The 15,185-nt window shown below is 34.0% G+C and overlaps 1 protein-coding gene across 1 annotated transcript; it reads left to right on the forward strand.

Annotated features, from left to right (window-relative positions):
* Positions 1-1,098: 1,098 nt before the first annotated feature.
* Positions 1,099-4,072, forward strand: LOC108745458 (mitochondrial genome maintenance exonuclease 1-like). The gene is made up of 4 exons (XM_018481620.1): positions 1,099-1,943; positions 2,024-2,231; positions 3,123-3,255; positions 3,464-4,072. The coding sequence occupies exons 1-4, from the start codon at positions 1,148-1,150 to the stop codon at positions 3,629-3,631; spliced, it is 1,305 nt and encodes a 434-aa protein (XP_018337122.1). The 5' UTR covers positions 1,099-1,147; the 3' UTR covers positions 3,632-4,072.
* Positions 4,073-15,185: the final 11,113 nt, after the last annotated feature.

The following is a 15,185-nucleotide window of genomic DNA, read 5'->3' on the forward strand; positions in this document are numbered from 1 at the left end:
AAATGTATTATTTATAAAGTAATTAATTAATTTATCCAATTATAAAATAAAATATTTAATTTATTGTTTAATATGAGATTATACAAAGATGAAATTATTATTATTTACGTTATTAGTATCTACAAAATTCTGTAGTATTCTTCATAATAAAAAAACCTTAAAAAATTTTATAGAATAACAAAAAATTCTTATAATTATATATAATTATACGACTATTTATTAGACAGATATCATTATTCAGTTTGAATTTATACCAAATGTTGATAACGAAATGCTACAGAAAGGTTGTACACGATTTATTTGTAGATGGCGGTAAAATGCTTTTGATTAAGTTGAATTTATCGTGTATACATAACCTCTTTAACTATTTTGAACAATTATAAAGTACACTACTTGTTTTATATAATTAAACAGTCAAATAAAAGTTAATTCTGCCGGTTTTCTGATAATATTGTAATCTAAGATATATCGTCTCTGTTATTTTTATAATTATTTAAGTTTTTTATAAATAAATCGCGCGTTTCATGAAGTACACAATCAACTAAGGATAAAAGGCTCTTTTCCCAGTAAGTTTTGTTTAAAACATTTTTTATATTTGATTATAATTGAGACATATAACTGTATGTCCATGTAAAATATTTTGATACAAAATTTAACTTTTTTTACGTTAATATCTTTATGCGAAATTTAATATTATATATAATATGTACATAATTGCTTATTTATTAAGCTTGTTCTACAATGCGTTCTTTGTTTCCTGTTTCTTGTTTTTTACCTTTTGGTTTTTTCTCTTTTGCAACCGTTTTATCGACAATTTTATTTCTTGTTATTTCTTTTATTAATTTTTATCTCGAGCGACATAAAACAAAAAACTGGATAAAAAGACAAGATGTAAAAAATAGTAAAAAGCAAGTAATAAGAAACAGAAGCACATTGTAGATTAGGCTTTAGACATAAGTATTCCTAATATTTTAAAGAGAAATATTAGATATAATCGTATTTTAAAGTATTTTAAAGAAAAGCGGAATGTTATTGATTATTTATAGTATGTTTAATTATTTATTTACAGAGCTACCGCGAAGTTTTATGTATAAAATAAGAAAGTACATAGCTATATATTTTATTCTACAAAAAAATTCCTACAATTATGTTGGTTATTTCCAAATATGTTTTACATATATCTTCTAATATACAAAATATGTACCAACCGGTCATTAAAAGGCATTTCTCAAAGATTAATAAAATTGAAAGATTGATGAAACAATATAAGTCGCTATTCGGTCCATTAGTTGAAACAAAAGCCCAGAAGAGGAAAAGATTAAAATTAGAAAAGAAAGGAAAAATACCCTGTGAAAAATCAAATATGACTGATACAGAATTGTTTTGGGTTATGGAAAACACTCCCAATAAATTCAAGAAGATTACTACACGATCACGAAAGGAGCAATTAAATGATAAAGATCAGAGTTCTGTAAAAAAAGTTAGTGAGATGGAAATTAATAACTCAACTGACCAAACTACAGAAAGACTTTTATATTCTGAATCTAGTCAAGTTGCTAAAGAAACAAAACTTGAGTTTACTAATACAACATCTAATTTGTCAACAAAAAATAGTGATAATAAAGTTGAATTGTCTAATTCAAATGTATCTAATGAGAACACAGCCACAAAATGTATGTCTTCTAATTTTAAAAAATTGCCTGACATTATTATAAAGAATTTGCTATCTTTTCCAATCAGGGGTAGCAAACTAGATTTTCCTACACAATCAACAGAAATATTATCTATATCTGGGAAAGATGATCTGAAAACATTAAAATTTCCTAGCGTAACTAAGATTCTTACTAAAACCATGTCACCAGAGTCAAAGATGGCTTTAGAGGCATGGAAGGAAAGAATGATAAAAAAGCTTGGGCAGGAAGGCTTTGAAATGCATCAGAAAGGTATTTTATGTACAAGTTGTTTCACGAGAAAGAGAAACTTTAATAAGCTTAATAAATAAATCTATTTGATCCTGATGCAGCATTGTTAGAGGATGGAGCATCTTTGCATTCTTGCATAGCACAAAGTCTACTTGGAAAAGAGTATGAGATTCCTTCGAGAATTGAACCAGTTTTTAAGAGCGTCCAATGCGTTTTGGAAGATGTGCACAACGTGAAAGCGATTGAAACACATGTGGCTCACACGAAATTGCATTACAAAGGCATAGTTGACTGCATAGCCTCTTATAGGTAAAACAGAAGCTTTGCTTTGCCATCATCAGGAAACTCTATTTCTAACCAAAGTAGACAAGAGGTCACTGCTGGGTTCCTAATCTTTATTTTATAACTTTTAATAGAATGCTATATATATCGAAGTAATGGTCAATAAACTGATTTAACTTTACTCTATATTTTATAGTTTGAATAAATGAAGTATGATGATTCTAACACAGACAGACTAACTATTTTTACAACTTATTTACTAAACGTAAAAATTATATTTTTATGAAAGATTGAAATTATCTTTTTTTAAAGACTAACGTAATTATCAGAAAGATTACAAGATTACATTTAAATCAAGCTTCTCAAATATTTTTTATTTATTTAAAAAAAAAAGCTGAATAAATGCTTGTACCTCTTGTACATAATGCATTGTTTCATAAATATCTACAATGTATTTTCCGATACTTATCGCCTTGGTACATTTTTAACTTGTTTTCCAAAGAGATATTTTGAATATACGGTATTTATAAGGTAATTTTTTTATAATAAAGATTATGGTATAACTTTACGTAAAGTTTTTTTTTAAATAATATCCTGAATGCAATATTATTAAATTTTCTCAGATGTAGTCTGCATCGATGAAATATTTACAGCTCTTATATCCAAAGAATCTTATATCCAAGAATTATTCAGATTTCACGTTAATTGACCTAATTTCTTCGTTGATATATAAGATATATTCGCTGAAATAGAGTTTCCTTAAATTAATTTTACATATACGACATGTACATACAAGATGATTTTTAATTAGATCAACTTTTATTTCTGTATTCTTTGAAATAAGAAAAAATTTTAAATCATCTTGTACACATTCACACACAAGATGGTTCTACATATATGTAGACACTAAACCCGCAGGAACGAAAATTACGTAATCGATTGGAAGAAATCAGACAGACAGAAAATGGATTTGAAACAAACGTACGACGCTCCTATACAACTCGCTGCGTACATTGGAGCTATCAATGCTTCTAATCTGTATCCCTTTGTGGTAAATGTTCCAAAAATATCATTTAAAAAAGATATATAAAAAAGTTTATTTATTTCATTACGGAAATTAATTTTTTTCTTATTATCATTTTATTAATTATAATTTGTTTGTGATATGTCTCGCGTAATAAAGACAGCTGCTATTAAACTTTCTAAACATATAATTGAAAAGACGACAACTACTTTCCTAAAATGATCGTATTCTTCAGATAAAACGGGGATTACTCGTGATTGCTTACACGTGCGGCACACCAGCAACGGTGTACGAAGTATCCTACAACACGCTGCAGCAATACTGGACAGCATGGTTGCGCCGCCTGCAAAAGTACCATGTCGAGACGACGAACAGCGACGACAACGAGAACATACGCCAATAAAGCATTAATGTACAGCGTCGCATATATTCATTAAAACTTCTTCACACAAAGCCAATTAAATCCTTATCCGTCAGCCACAGGTAACTCCCGACAGGAGTCGGCGGGAGAAGTTTTTAATTCCATCCTTTGCGCGTCAGAAGTTGCAATAATCTATAGTCTTCGGGGAGTAGTTGGGAAAGCCGCCCTCTCTGAGTCCGGGAAACCAGAGGATGCAGGATACAGCAAGAGAGGGAAACTGCGCCGATACGCCGACTTATTAAGCCCTGGGCTCGGCATTTATGATTTATGACAAACCTATGCGCATTTTCCGCAACGCTCGGCGTAACGGTTATTAAGAAAATACGCGACATATTTATAATTTGTGAAATACATTTACGCTGTTATTAAAAGCATTGCAATTTATGAAAGCTATATTTTTCTAAAGTTAATAAAATCTCAGAACTGGCGAAGATTAATGTTTCCCTGATTGAGTTTTCCGATAAAGACGATAATATCGTTTTTATAAGTTTGCAGATTCGAAAACAAACATATTAATTTTCATGCTGTTGTGGTATCGCTTTAAGTTGACGAAGCGTTCCATTTTCAATCTGAACTTTAGCTGCATTAATTTTAATATTCAATATTGAATTATTTGTCGAGAACTTATTTCTCTTCCAAGCAGACATTTGATTTCACAATCCTGTATTGTGGGTGAAGAATATTGTAATACTAAAAACATAATGGACGTGCCAGAAAAACGCGGTCACTATCCCGGTCGTCGAGTTAACATACAGCAATTATAACTTTTGCTAGCAGGACAGAGGAGGCCTGAAGGGGGTGCTACGTTACGCGGACTACTGTTACCGGGCCCTATAAACATTGCGACCAACCCTTCGTGCGCCCTTGGGGATCGTAAACTAATGGTGAAGCGGTGTAGCAGAATTATATCGTTCGTTGTTTCCACATACTTGGATCACATGCAGAGACAGAGAATATATCACGTTAGGATATCAGATATTACGAACCGCATCCCTTATATCCATGGTCTGTACCGTACGCGGCAGTATCAATTCACAATAACATTATCGGATGCATTATCGTCATCGCATATCGATGTATTAGCTTAGATTTTCACATTTTCGTTTCACTATTTTTTTTTTATATTTCCTGTTTGCAAACGTGTAACATGAGACATTCACTACTTCTTACTGAATTTATTTTTTATACTATAAATTTGGATTTCTAAATCTCTTATAGATTTATTAGGTTTTAAATAAATAAGGAAACAGAATTAAAAGTTAACAATGTCGATATTCTTTGCTTTTGATATATTGTCAATATAAAGAGTATATACAAGAAGAAAATCACATAATGTTAATATTATAAATATTCTTTCTTATCATATACATATATTACGTTATATAATAAGCTAAAAATTAAAAATGGAAAAGGTTGTTTAAAATATCATTATGATGACAAAAGAAATTGAAATTCTAACAAATCCTTAAAAAATTGTATTGTGTAAAAAATTCTAGCTACGCTACTGGAACGTCAACTCGTTATTTCATTCTTTTCTTTATTTTTCTCTTCTAGAATGTTTATTTTCTCTTATCTTTTATTTCGCTAACAATACTTTCATATGCTTTCTCATGATATTCAGCTGTAAAAACCTTTATAAGCCGGGCGCTGTTTACGTCAAAGAATTCTTTGATTAAAGTGCAAAGCAGCTACACAAAGCAGTTACTGATCTTTTTGTTTTTCAAGAAACAGATATCATTACGAAACAAATGCAACATGTTGAAATACCAATACAAAAAATAGTATATTGCCTGTGTCGCTTGCACGATAAATAATTAAAGATTTTTTAAAAAAGTTAATTCACTGATATTAATATTTCATTTAATTTAGTACATTTATATCAGTTAATATTTAAAAAATCTTTTTGAATGGGTTTTAGATGTTGTGATAAAAACATTCAACAATAACATACACAGACAATCGCAAGATAATCGCAGAATCATACCGCAGTAAAACCGACTACGTTGACTCAGAGCAAATACTGCGGTTATGACGCATTTCTTTCATTTCCCTACTGAGGATTCCAGATCAAGAAAAGCAAGGATCTACTGCGCCGCAATCCGTTTTACGTAATGTAACGCTAACATAGCAAAGTGATATTTAGTGCAGGCTGCGGATTTACCCGTCGAAAATTCTGTTGGTTTGCACGCACGTCCCTCGGTATCCTGCTGACTTGAGCAAAGACAACCATATTTCCGGATTAGACATTTAGCGAGCGCCCAGCCTCAGATGAATCTAAATCTCCGGCTAATCCTCGTTAATACTCCCGTAACAGAGGCATATTTTCATTGGCCGGTCCACCCTCTTTGAACGCGAAGAGTTATGAAAACGATAACTTTAACTCCGCTGGACCCTCATTTCCTCTCACTTTTGTCCCTCTTTACTTCTTGGGCGTGTGAGACCAGAGAAAACCTGAGAAAATGTGTCGCTGGAACTATTGAGCTCGCAATTTATCGAAGACCTCCAAGCACGATGCCCTCAAAGCGATTTCTTATATTGCTCGTCTTTAATGCAGCAACGAATAGCAGCAGATTTTTATTAAGTCCACTCTAATATCCGATAAACCCTTGCAATTTCTCATTCTTCCACAAATATTGTGCGAAAGCTTTCAATAATACTTAATTGTATTTTCTATCCTGAGATATGTTTTCGATACTGCAAAATAATTGCAAATACTATTAAATAAATTCGATGTATGATATTTTAGTAAAAGAAATGTTTAATGTGAAAAAGCTAAAATTTTTTTATAATTTCTTAACATAATTAATTATCGTAATGATTATTTAAAAATATGATATTAAAAAAAAGAAGAAGAGAATAATATTGATATTTATTTAAAAATATGCGGTATTTTAAACGGTATGATATAAAGTATATTTATGCTAATCTGTTTGAGTTTATTTAACTCAAAATATGTAATTTATTTTTTACAAATAATATTAATATAATTTATTTAAAAAACTTGTTTTCCTGGTATCTGATAACTTCGTCCATTAACGTGAAATCCTTTTTCCATAAAATTTGTGATTTTTAAAGAATTTTTTTATCGTATTGATCCATGTAGATAATAAATTTGAACAAACCAGGAAAGTTAAAGTATCCGGCGTACTCTCGAGGATTGTGCTCCTTATTTCTTTCAAGCTTCATATGCAATATTTTTTTCCTGGAATTGTAAAATATTTCCAACCACGCCTCTCGATCCTTGCTATCGTGAAATTGTTCTTCGCGATAGAAATATTTCTCACGTTATTAACTATTCGAGTTAATCGCTCGAAACTTTTCGTTTCAACGCGTCCTTAAGAACGTAAGCGCGTCTGCAAGAGATCGCAATAGCTCGGCTGAAGTCATCAACGGGCAAACTGGAGCACGTCCGAAATTACTAAGTTTTCATCGTCCTGCCAACGCCGAGAAATCTCTCGACGTCAATATCCTCTAGAGAAGTTCTCTACCGGGTAGGTCCGCGTCGCTCTTTCTAACCATGGCGAGTGCTTCCAATGGCGAAAAGTTTATAAATACGAGGAGGTTCGATGCTCCGACAGAAAATCGACGAGCACGAAGATCGCTGATAAAGGCAGAAAAGTCGTCTGCCCGAGGAGAGTCTCGCTTACCCGAATTAATCCTCTTCAGGCGCGACGCGCGGCTCATCGTGCATGAATTATCGATCGTTGCCGCGCGCAACGGTCACGCTACATTTGCCTTTAAATAATAATTAATAATCAAGCGAAGCGAAGCGCGCCAGGGCCAATCTACAAAGGACCGGATTACACACGAGACGGAAAACAGCCATGCTGGTTGGTCGATCTGAGCATTAGAGAATGCACCAGTGCGACTTTACGCCGTAACTTCGAGATCTGACTCTTGTAACATACAACGCAGTAGCTAAATCGATAATTGTTTACCGGTAAATGAAATGTGCATTTTTTTTTTAATAAAGTAACTTGTGTGAAGTAACGAAACATCTATACACAATTTAAAAATATATACATATATGTATATGTTTATAAATATAATTGTGTTTGAAAGATAAATGTAATATTTATTCCTTCATTATAATCCAATTATAAAATGTTTACTAGTTCATCTTTTAACTGTGATATTTTAAACATTTAAAAGGGATAAAAAGCGCTCTTTAAAGAAAAAATTAAATAAAATTAAGCGCCTTTATGCTGTTACACGTAGTAACAAGAGCAATTCGCTTTTACAAAATGATCGTCGTTTCGTAAACATTGCGTCGGCCGGCTTATGCATTTATACTGTACATTTCGCAACGTGGTTTCTCCTGGGGGACTTACTCAGGTACACACCTGTGACCAATTAGCGAGCACGCATTAAAAGCCATTCAAACTGCATTCTGAAGCAAACCTCTGTAATTGTGTCTCGCTATTCTTGGCCCGTCCAGACCGCGTGATAATGCGACATCTTGCCGAAATCAATAAGACAGATAAAACGTTCGTGACAACGAAAGCAATCCGCTAGATTTTACCCTCGTAACAAGAGCGCCCTTAATAAAATTAGTTTCATTTAAAACAGTCGCAATAAAATTCCCGAAAATTCTCGAAAATTTTTAATACTAATGACTAAACATGTAATGTCATTTTTCAAAGAATATACTTTAATTGGTATAATCAAATAACGTTTATCAAATAACCAGTTTTATATTTTGGAATTAATTAACGATTTTTTTCAGAGAGAATTACATAAGTAAAGAAACGCAGATTATTTTGCAGATTTTTAAAAAATTAATTGAAAAAATTCTACCGTTAAAAAAAACGAGCATAACGAAATATTTTACAAAATATTCTCTGCAGCGCAAAATATAATTTTTCCGGGGTTTTTTTTCTCGAACTAAATGCTGTACTTTAGTACGATTCTGAAAAGCGCCGATTAAATACCGGAGCATGCGGGGTATCAGGGGGGGGGGAGGGCAAGTAGTTTTCCTCTGTGTCGTCAAATTCGCATACCGTGGTGCTTTCGCAACCGGCTGGCTCGTATTGCAGAAACTCTCGCTTATACCCGGTGTGTTCGTCGTCGCGCAATACGTCATCGAGCCGCTCGCGAGCAATTTCACGGGGTGCTATATCTCACCAGGGGGAAAACTCCCCGGTACCTATATTGCGAAATCGGCGAGAGATCTGCCGCAAGCCTGAAAATATAACTCCGACTATTGCGAGAGAACCGTACTCTCAGTTCTTCGATGCTCCCGTTTCTCGGATTCGCGCTCTAGATTTCAGTTGAAAACAACACAAGGAATCAAATTATCTCCTCCTCTCATATATTAGGTGTAGTAAAAAGTCATCGCGTATTTTTTAGCTCAAAGTTGTATATACAATATCTTCGTCAATAATAAATGAAATTCAAATTTAAAAAAAGGGTTTTAAAGCTTGAAATCTCTACTTTTAAAAGCTTATCACATTTTTTAAGTTTGTATGAGTTTGATAATTTTTACATACCAAAAACTACGAGCTGAAAAAGACGAAAAATTTTCTTCTCACTTTGTGGATTTGTAACGTGTCCAAAACGAATTTGAGAAAATTTTCGATTACCTATCGTGAAAGCATTATACTTTCCCTACAAAATCGTTTTTTTTAAATATTCCTACGACTTTTGATTACTGAGTTATCGCGGATTAAATAAAAGAATTATTTTGACTTTAATTGCTCATAACTCCATTAAAAATTGTCGTATCGTATAATTTAAAAAAGAGATTTTTAAAGCTGAAACTTTACTCTATTAAGATATATTTATATTGTTGGTAAGAAAGTAATTGCGGTTTTTACTGATAGATGTCTTTTAAAAAAACGCGATGACTTTTTACTACACCTAATATTGTACGTCCGACATACATCAACACCCACCGATTACTTCGCATATAATTATTTGCCGTAACTTTCCAACCGTCAATATTAAGTTTCTCAGCAACTAAAACCCAGATTAAATATCTATTAAAATTGTATTGAGAGAGAGAGAGAGAGAGAGAGAGAGAGAGAGAGAGATTCAGTTGAAATAATAATAATTTACTCTGTCTTTTATTTAGGCGATTTGAACTTCTAAAGACATTAATCTTCTTTTAAGATAAACCTCTAATCTATATATTTAAATATTCTTAATATTTAATGCATCCTCTATCTTTATTATATAATAGCTTATAAAAGTCTATCCGCGGAAACCTCCTCAAAATAAAGCAACTGCTATTATTAATTGCTATTGAATATTTATAAAAAGCTCATGATAAATCTGAAATATTCTTTCTGTCTCTTTAACTGAATAAATTTAAGTGTTTTACGGGATGCTGCAAGTTTTACGAGACGTTTGAAAAATTTTCAATTTTCTTCATCTTAACGGCGCTCGCGAGCACCGTAACGTAAAACGTAACTAAAATGCGAGTTATGCGTTCGTATTACATACGCAAGTCGTCGAATATTCTTTCAGTTTTAAAAAATGGCATAATTGTGCGAGAAGAGGAAGGCTCAATTTCCTGAAAGATAAACCAACGGAAGCTGTGGAAGTCATAGCTACGGATTTTCAAGAGCGGCGTTCTGTTGGATAAATTTCCGCATTTTTCAAGCTTCTCTCCGAGTTGTCATTGAAAAGAACCGGGTCTAGCGAAGGTTTCTTTGTCGACAAGTTATGGCCGATGGGTGGCACTTAGTCTTCTCGCAAAGAAAAATTCCGGAGAAAGTCGTCGTCTCGCAGCGCACCAGCACCGCGAGTGCAATGCCGGAAGTGCATTACTTAATTAAACTTTAGCCGCGAAGTTATGCCGGTCGTAAAAAGAGCCGCGGTATTTTCCGGGTATAGAAATCATTGGGTTACTCGAAGGAAGATTAAGAGCAGCGAGTCTGAGTTCGGCGGGTTTTTCTAGCCACTCCTTTTTTCGAGCACGTAGTTAGGCAAACCAGGTCAACGAGATTTTTGTACCCGCAGGAGTTATTTGCACGAATTAGCGACAATTCTTGGCGAGTTCTGATTATCGATTAGTGTCCTCGAGAAGTCAAAGAATATTTGTTTTAAAACGAGGTATCACTGCACTAGTAATATAATTTTACACAAAGAAAGTTGGCAAGCATAAAGAAACTTATTAACTCATTGTAATAATGCTGACATAAAACTAATTTGTGTTCCTTTACAAAAGCATAAATGAGAAGCTAAAATCACAAACGCTTAATTTTCTGTAAAGTTAATTCTCGCTGTGCAGTTCACCAACAATGAATTTCGATTATATATATATATATATATAAAATATATGAGCAAAACGTTACTTGGCAATATTATAGTAAAATAATTAGAAACGCTATTAAATAATGTAATTAAACGGTTTATGACGTAATATAAGATCGAGTTTTCTTATTGTTGTGAAACATATTTACAAAAGAAAGATATATTTACATAAATAAGAATTATATAAAAAGAATTATATTAAATATCTAAACGATTACTTTTTCAAAATTTTCTAACTTTATCACAATAACTTTTCATACTATTCATGGCATGAATCTTGATGACTTTACGCCTTATAAATTACTGGATAGACGCGACTGAATAGGTCGTGTTTTCTCAGAAAATAATACCCGCGAAAATCCAAGTAAGAACTCAAGGCATTAAGGAATCTTTTGTTTTTAAAAATGATTAAATTTTCGATTTTTACCCTTTTATCTTTTTCTAATTGGTGCCTCGAAAACTTTCCATTTTTCATTCTTAGTTTCAACAAAAATTTTTTCTGTTCTTGGCAATATAGAAATTTAAAAGTTATCTCTTTAGAATCGTTTCAATAAAGCCATTGTAAAAAACCTCTATTGAAAGCAGTCGAAAATGCCGAAAAACAAAGTGTGAAAAGCAGCGTCGAACTATCTGTAACAACAAGTGATTTAACAAAGAGCGACATCGAGGGAATCAATTGATTGATAGATACTTAACGATCGACCCCTTGAGGGTCGTGCAATCAGTGCGTAACGAAAGAGACATTTAATCCTTATTCTTCACTCTTAAATGTATTTGTAATCAGGAAAAAATCCAGTCTTCTTTTCACGATAAAAAAAAAAAAAAGACGTCGACTGCGAATGCAAGGCGAAATGCAGTTTGTAGCAGAGTGCGGTCGTTTCCGCCGCTCGAAATTGATGTTCCTCTCTCGAGTTCCGTGCCGTGTCGATCGGCATACTCGAGGAACCGAGCGGAATTCCACAAGCGGCTTGGGGAGACGTATAGCAGTTCGAGTGCGTCCGCAATTCCGCGGAAGAGAAGACGCGCGCGACGAAAGAGAAAGAAGCGGGGGAAAACGCTCGATTTCACAGCCATTGGCTCGAGAAAATGCGACTATACGGGGTAGTCATGTGCGCCGGAACGTGCATACGCGCGGTCGGTGGCTGCGGCAGAAGTGCCCCGTTACGTGTGCAAGGACATGCTGATTGCGGACACGTACGTGGGGTGGTAAAGTTGCTGGGTAGAGCGACGCGCGCGGTTTTCGCACGTCCACGCCGACGTGTGCGTGCCGTGCAAGCACATCGTGAGACGAACACTCGTATATTCTTCTTCTACGCTACAAATCCCGCGATATGGTTAGCATAGCGTGCCTCGCGGCAGAAAAAAAGAGGGATTTTTTTTTTTAAATCCCATTTTTTTCCCTTAGGGCTTTCGTTTGAATTTTCGATTTATAATAATTTCTCGCTCTGTTTTATAACCAATTTCGTTCTTCATATCGATTTGAAGTTCTACGAAGGAGAAAAGGGAATTAATTTCAGAATGAAGGGTACGTTTTTGAAGTATAACGTATAATATCGTGTTGCTTGTTTATACATCCTACTTTCGAGAATTTCTAAATCTGTTCGACCGTCAGGAAACAGAACGTGGAAGAACGCGTGGAAGAAATGATTTTCGCCAAGTAATTTTCGGTTGGGTCCGGGTTTTAAGCGCTCCTAGACGCAGCCTATAGCATCCCCAAGGAGCTCGAAGGTGAAACTTGGAGCGGTTTGCGGCATTGGGTGGGTGATAGGACCGCATGAAAAGGGCAAGGAGAGACGAAGAGCGGGAGTATCGCACGCACGACGTGGCAGGGACCTTCTCGGTTAAATGAGGCTAACTCTCTTCCTCTCTTCCTTTCGGCCTCTATCTCTCTCTTTCTCTTTCTTCCTGCCGCCCCTTTTGTCCCGTCTTTCTCTCTCTCGTAGCCTCCTTTCCTACCCTCTCGCTCGAAGTCGAACTCTCTCGCCGTGTCGAGCTCACTGGGCGCGGCCCCGCACCGACCGAAATCGATTTTGGAAAGACGAAGAGAGCGAAGGGAGGATGATTGTGTAAAGGAGAAAGATGTGATACAGATTACGAACCAGCCGAGCTTTCCTCTGATCTCCTCTGTACGTATCGGGAGGGTTCCCTCTTTCTCCTACTATAGGAGGTCGTGGCTGGTAAGCAGCTCTTCTCCCTTGCCAGCTCTGCCCTGGTCATAGGAGGACGCGCCAAAACGCGTCTTCATGTGCCATGCACAACGATTTCCTACTTTTCGTTAGAGTTGTCCCAAAATTGGGATCATAAAAATCCATTTAACAGATAGAAGGACTCTTCATATAAATCAAATAAATAACAATAAATAAAGAACAAGGTAAGACACCTTGTAAGTAAGGTACCTTGCCCTTTATATTTATTGTTATTTATTTTATCAAAAAATCCATTTAACTCACACTTTCTTTAACCCCTTCAGATCCTGTGTACGTATTGCAATGTACATTAAATTTAAAGACATGATCTGCTGATATTATTAATTTTGTCGACATTATGTGACATCGGATGTTATACATAATAATGTATATGTTGGAAAAAATAGTCAAAATAAAAAAAAATTATTTTTCAATATGGTGAATTACTTATTAAAACTATCTTAAATTGATCTAATAACAACATTTTTTTTAACATGGTTCCATTAAAATCAGATCGGAAGGGATTAATAGAGAAGACGTCGGCGCGTATTTTCTTTTGTACGATTTCAGAAGATATATAAAATTTTTTAAACGGTCAATGGTTATTTTTTATTAATGAGATTGTAGATTTTAATGTTTTGTGATCGTAACATTCGTAACAATGGCAAACGTTAGATTCTATCGATTACGTCAGGTTATCCAGATCACGCAGGAAATGCACACTCCCGGATTTTCCCTGATCTGACATATCGAGAGGGTTCTTTTCAGGTAGAAGACTCGCCTCTTCTCTTCCGTTTTTCGATAGAACGAGCTTAAGTCTGCGATACACAAAATTTGTTTTGTTTCCTTGTAAAGTGTCTCAGAACCTAATACTCTTACGAATAAACCATGTGGAAGACATGTGCTCAGAACTTGTAAAATTAAGTTTACTTGTTCCATATTCTACGTTATTAATTTTGTATTGTTAAGTTTATAATGCCAAATTATGGCCAATTTTATTCTTAATCATTTATATGTATATATAGGTCGCCATTGTTTCTATCCAATATATTTTTAATTTAATCAAAATGATGGAATTAAACAATTTAATTCAAGAATATTAAATTTAATTCAAATTTAATTTATTATTTACTAAATGTATATGTCAATATGGATGTTTACTTTTAAACTAATTACAGAAATTTACATTTTGACATACACGTTAAAAATAATAGGATATTATTTTAATACAAAGGAATTACCATTGCTTCTTTTATATACCTAACTGTGTATGGAGCTTATAAATTGTACGACAATTTTTAATAAATTTGTACAGTGCAAGATTGAAAAAATTCTAGCAAACATGTTTGTTTTGTTATCAATTTGTATTAAAACATGTTATATTGTGTTGCGAAATCTATATTCATATTGAGAATCGCATGACATCTGTAACGAGTATTGCTCGATGAGCGTTATGAGCGAGATGGGTCGATCGAATTTTGCCCAGAAGGGTCCAGCCTGCGTTCGAAAATTAGATTTTAAGCCGGCGCTCGCATATATCCGGTTATCGAACATTGAATTTTCCTCCCGCAGGCCGGATTTTTTTCTTCTTTTAGCTTTGCATTGAAGAGTACACGGCGTGTAACCACCAGGATTTTGACACAAACGACATTAATCAATGAAAGTGAAATTGATTATTGCAATCGTTTCCATGATATTATTTTGTACGATTTACAACTGTATCTGTGAGATTGCATATTTCTATATCCTACAATTTTTATAACAGTGTAATTGTACTAAAAAATTAAAAAAAGAAGAAAATAAAAAATGTGTTTGTAAAAATATATATTATATGTTCTTTTAATTTCAGTGATTTAATAAAGTTTGAAAGAGGATCAAAATTTCGTGGAATAAAAAGAAATTAACTTTAAATTAGTACAAAGATGTCATTAAAATGATGGAAGAAATATTCTCAATATTATAAACTTTATGGCTGACGTGGGATCGATATTTTTGCGCGACTATTGACCGGAAAAAAATTGTTTAACAATCCGCTTCTCACGATCATCACTCTTGCCAGTGTTTTCCTTCAGGAATTTTCCGTGAGACGACGG

The sequence above is a fragment of the Trachymyrmex septentrionalis genome, unplaced genomic scaffold (assembly GCF_001594115.1).
Source record: "Trachymyrmex septentrionalis isolate Tsep2-gDNA-1 unplaced genomic scaffold, Tsep1.0 scaffold14, whole genome shotgun sequence".
Classification (NCBI taxonomy): Eukaryota; Metazoa; Arthropoda; class Insecta; order Hymenoptera; family Formicidae; genus Trachymyrmex; species Trachymyrmex septentrionalis.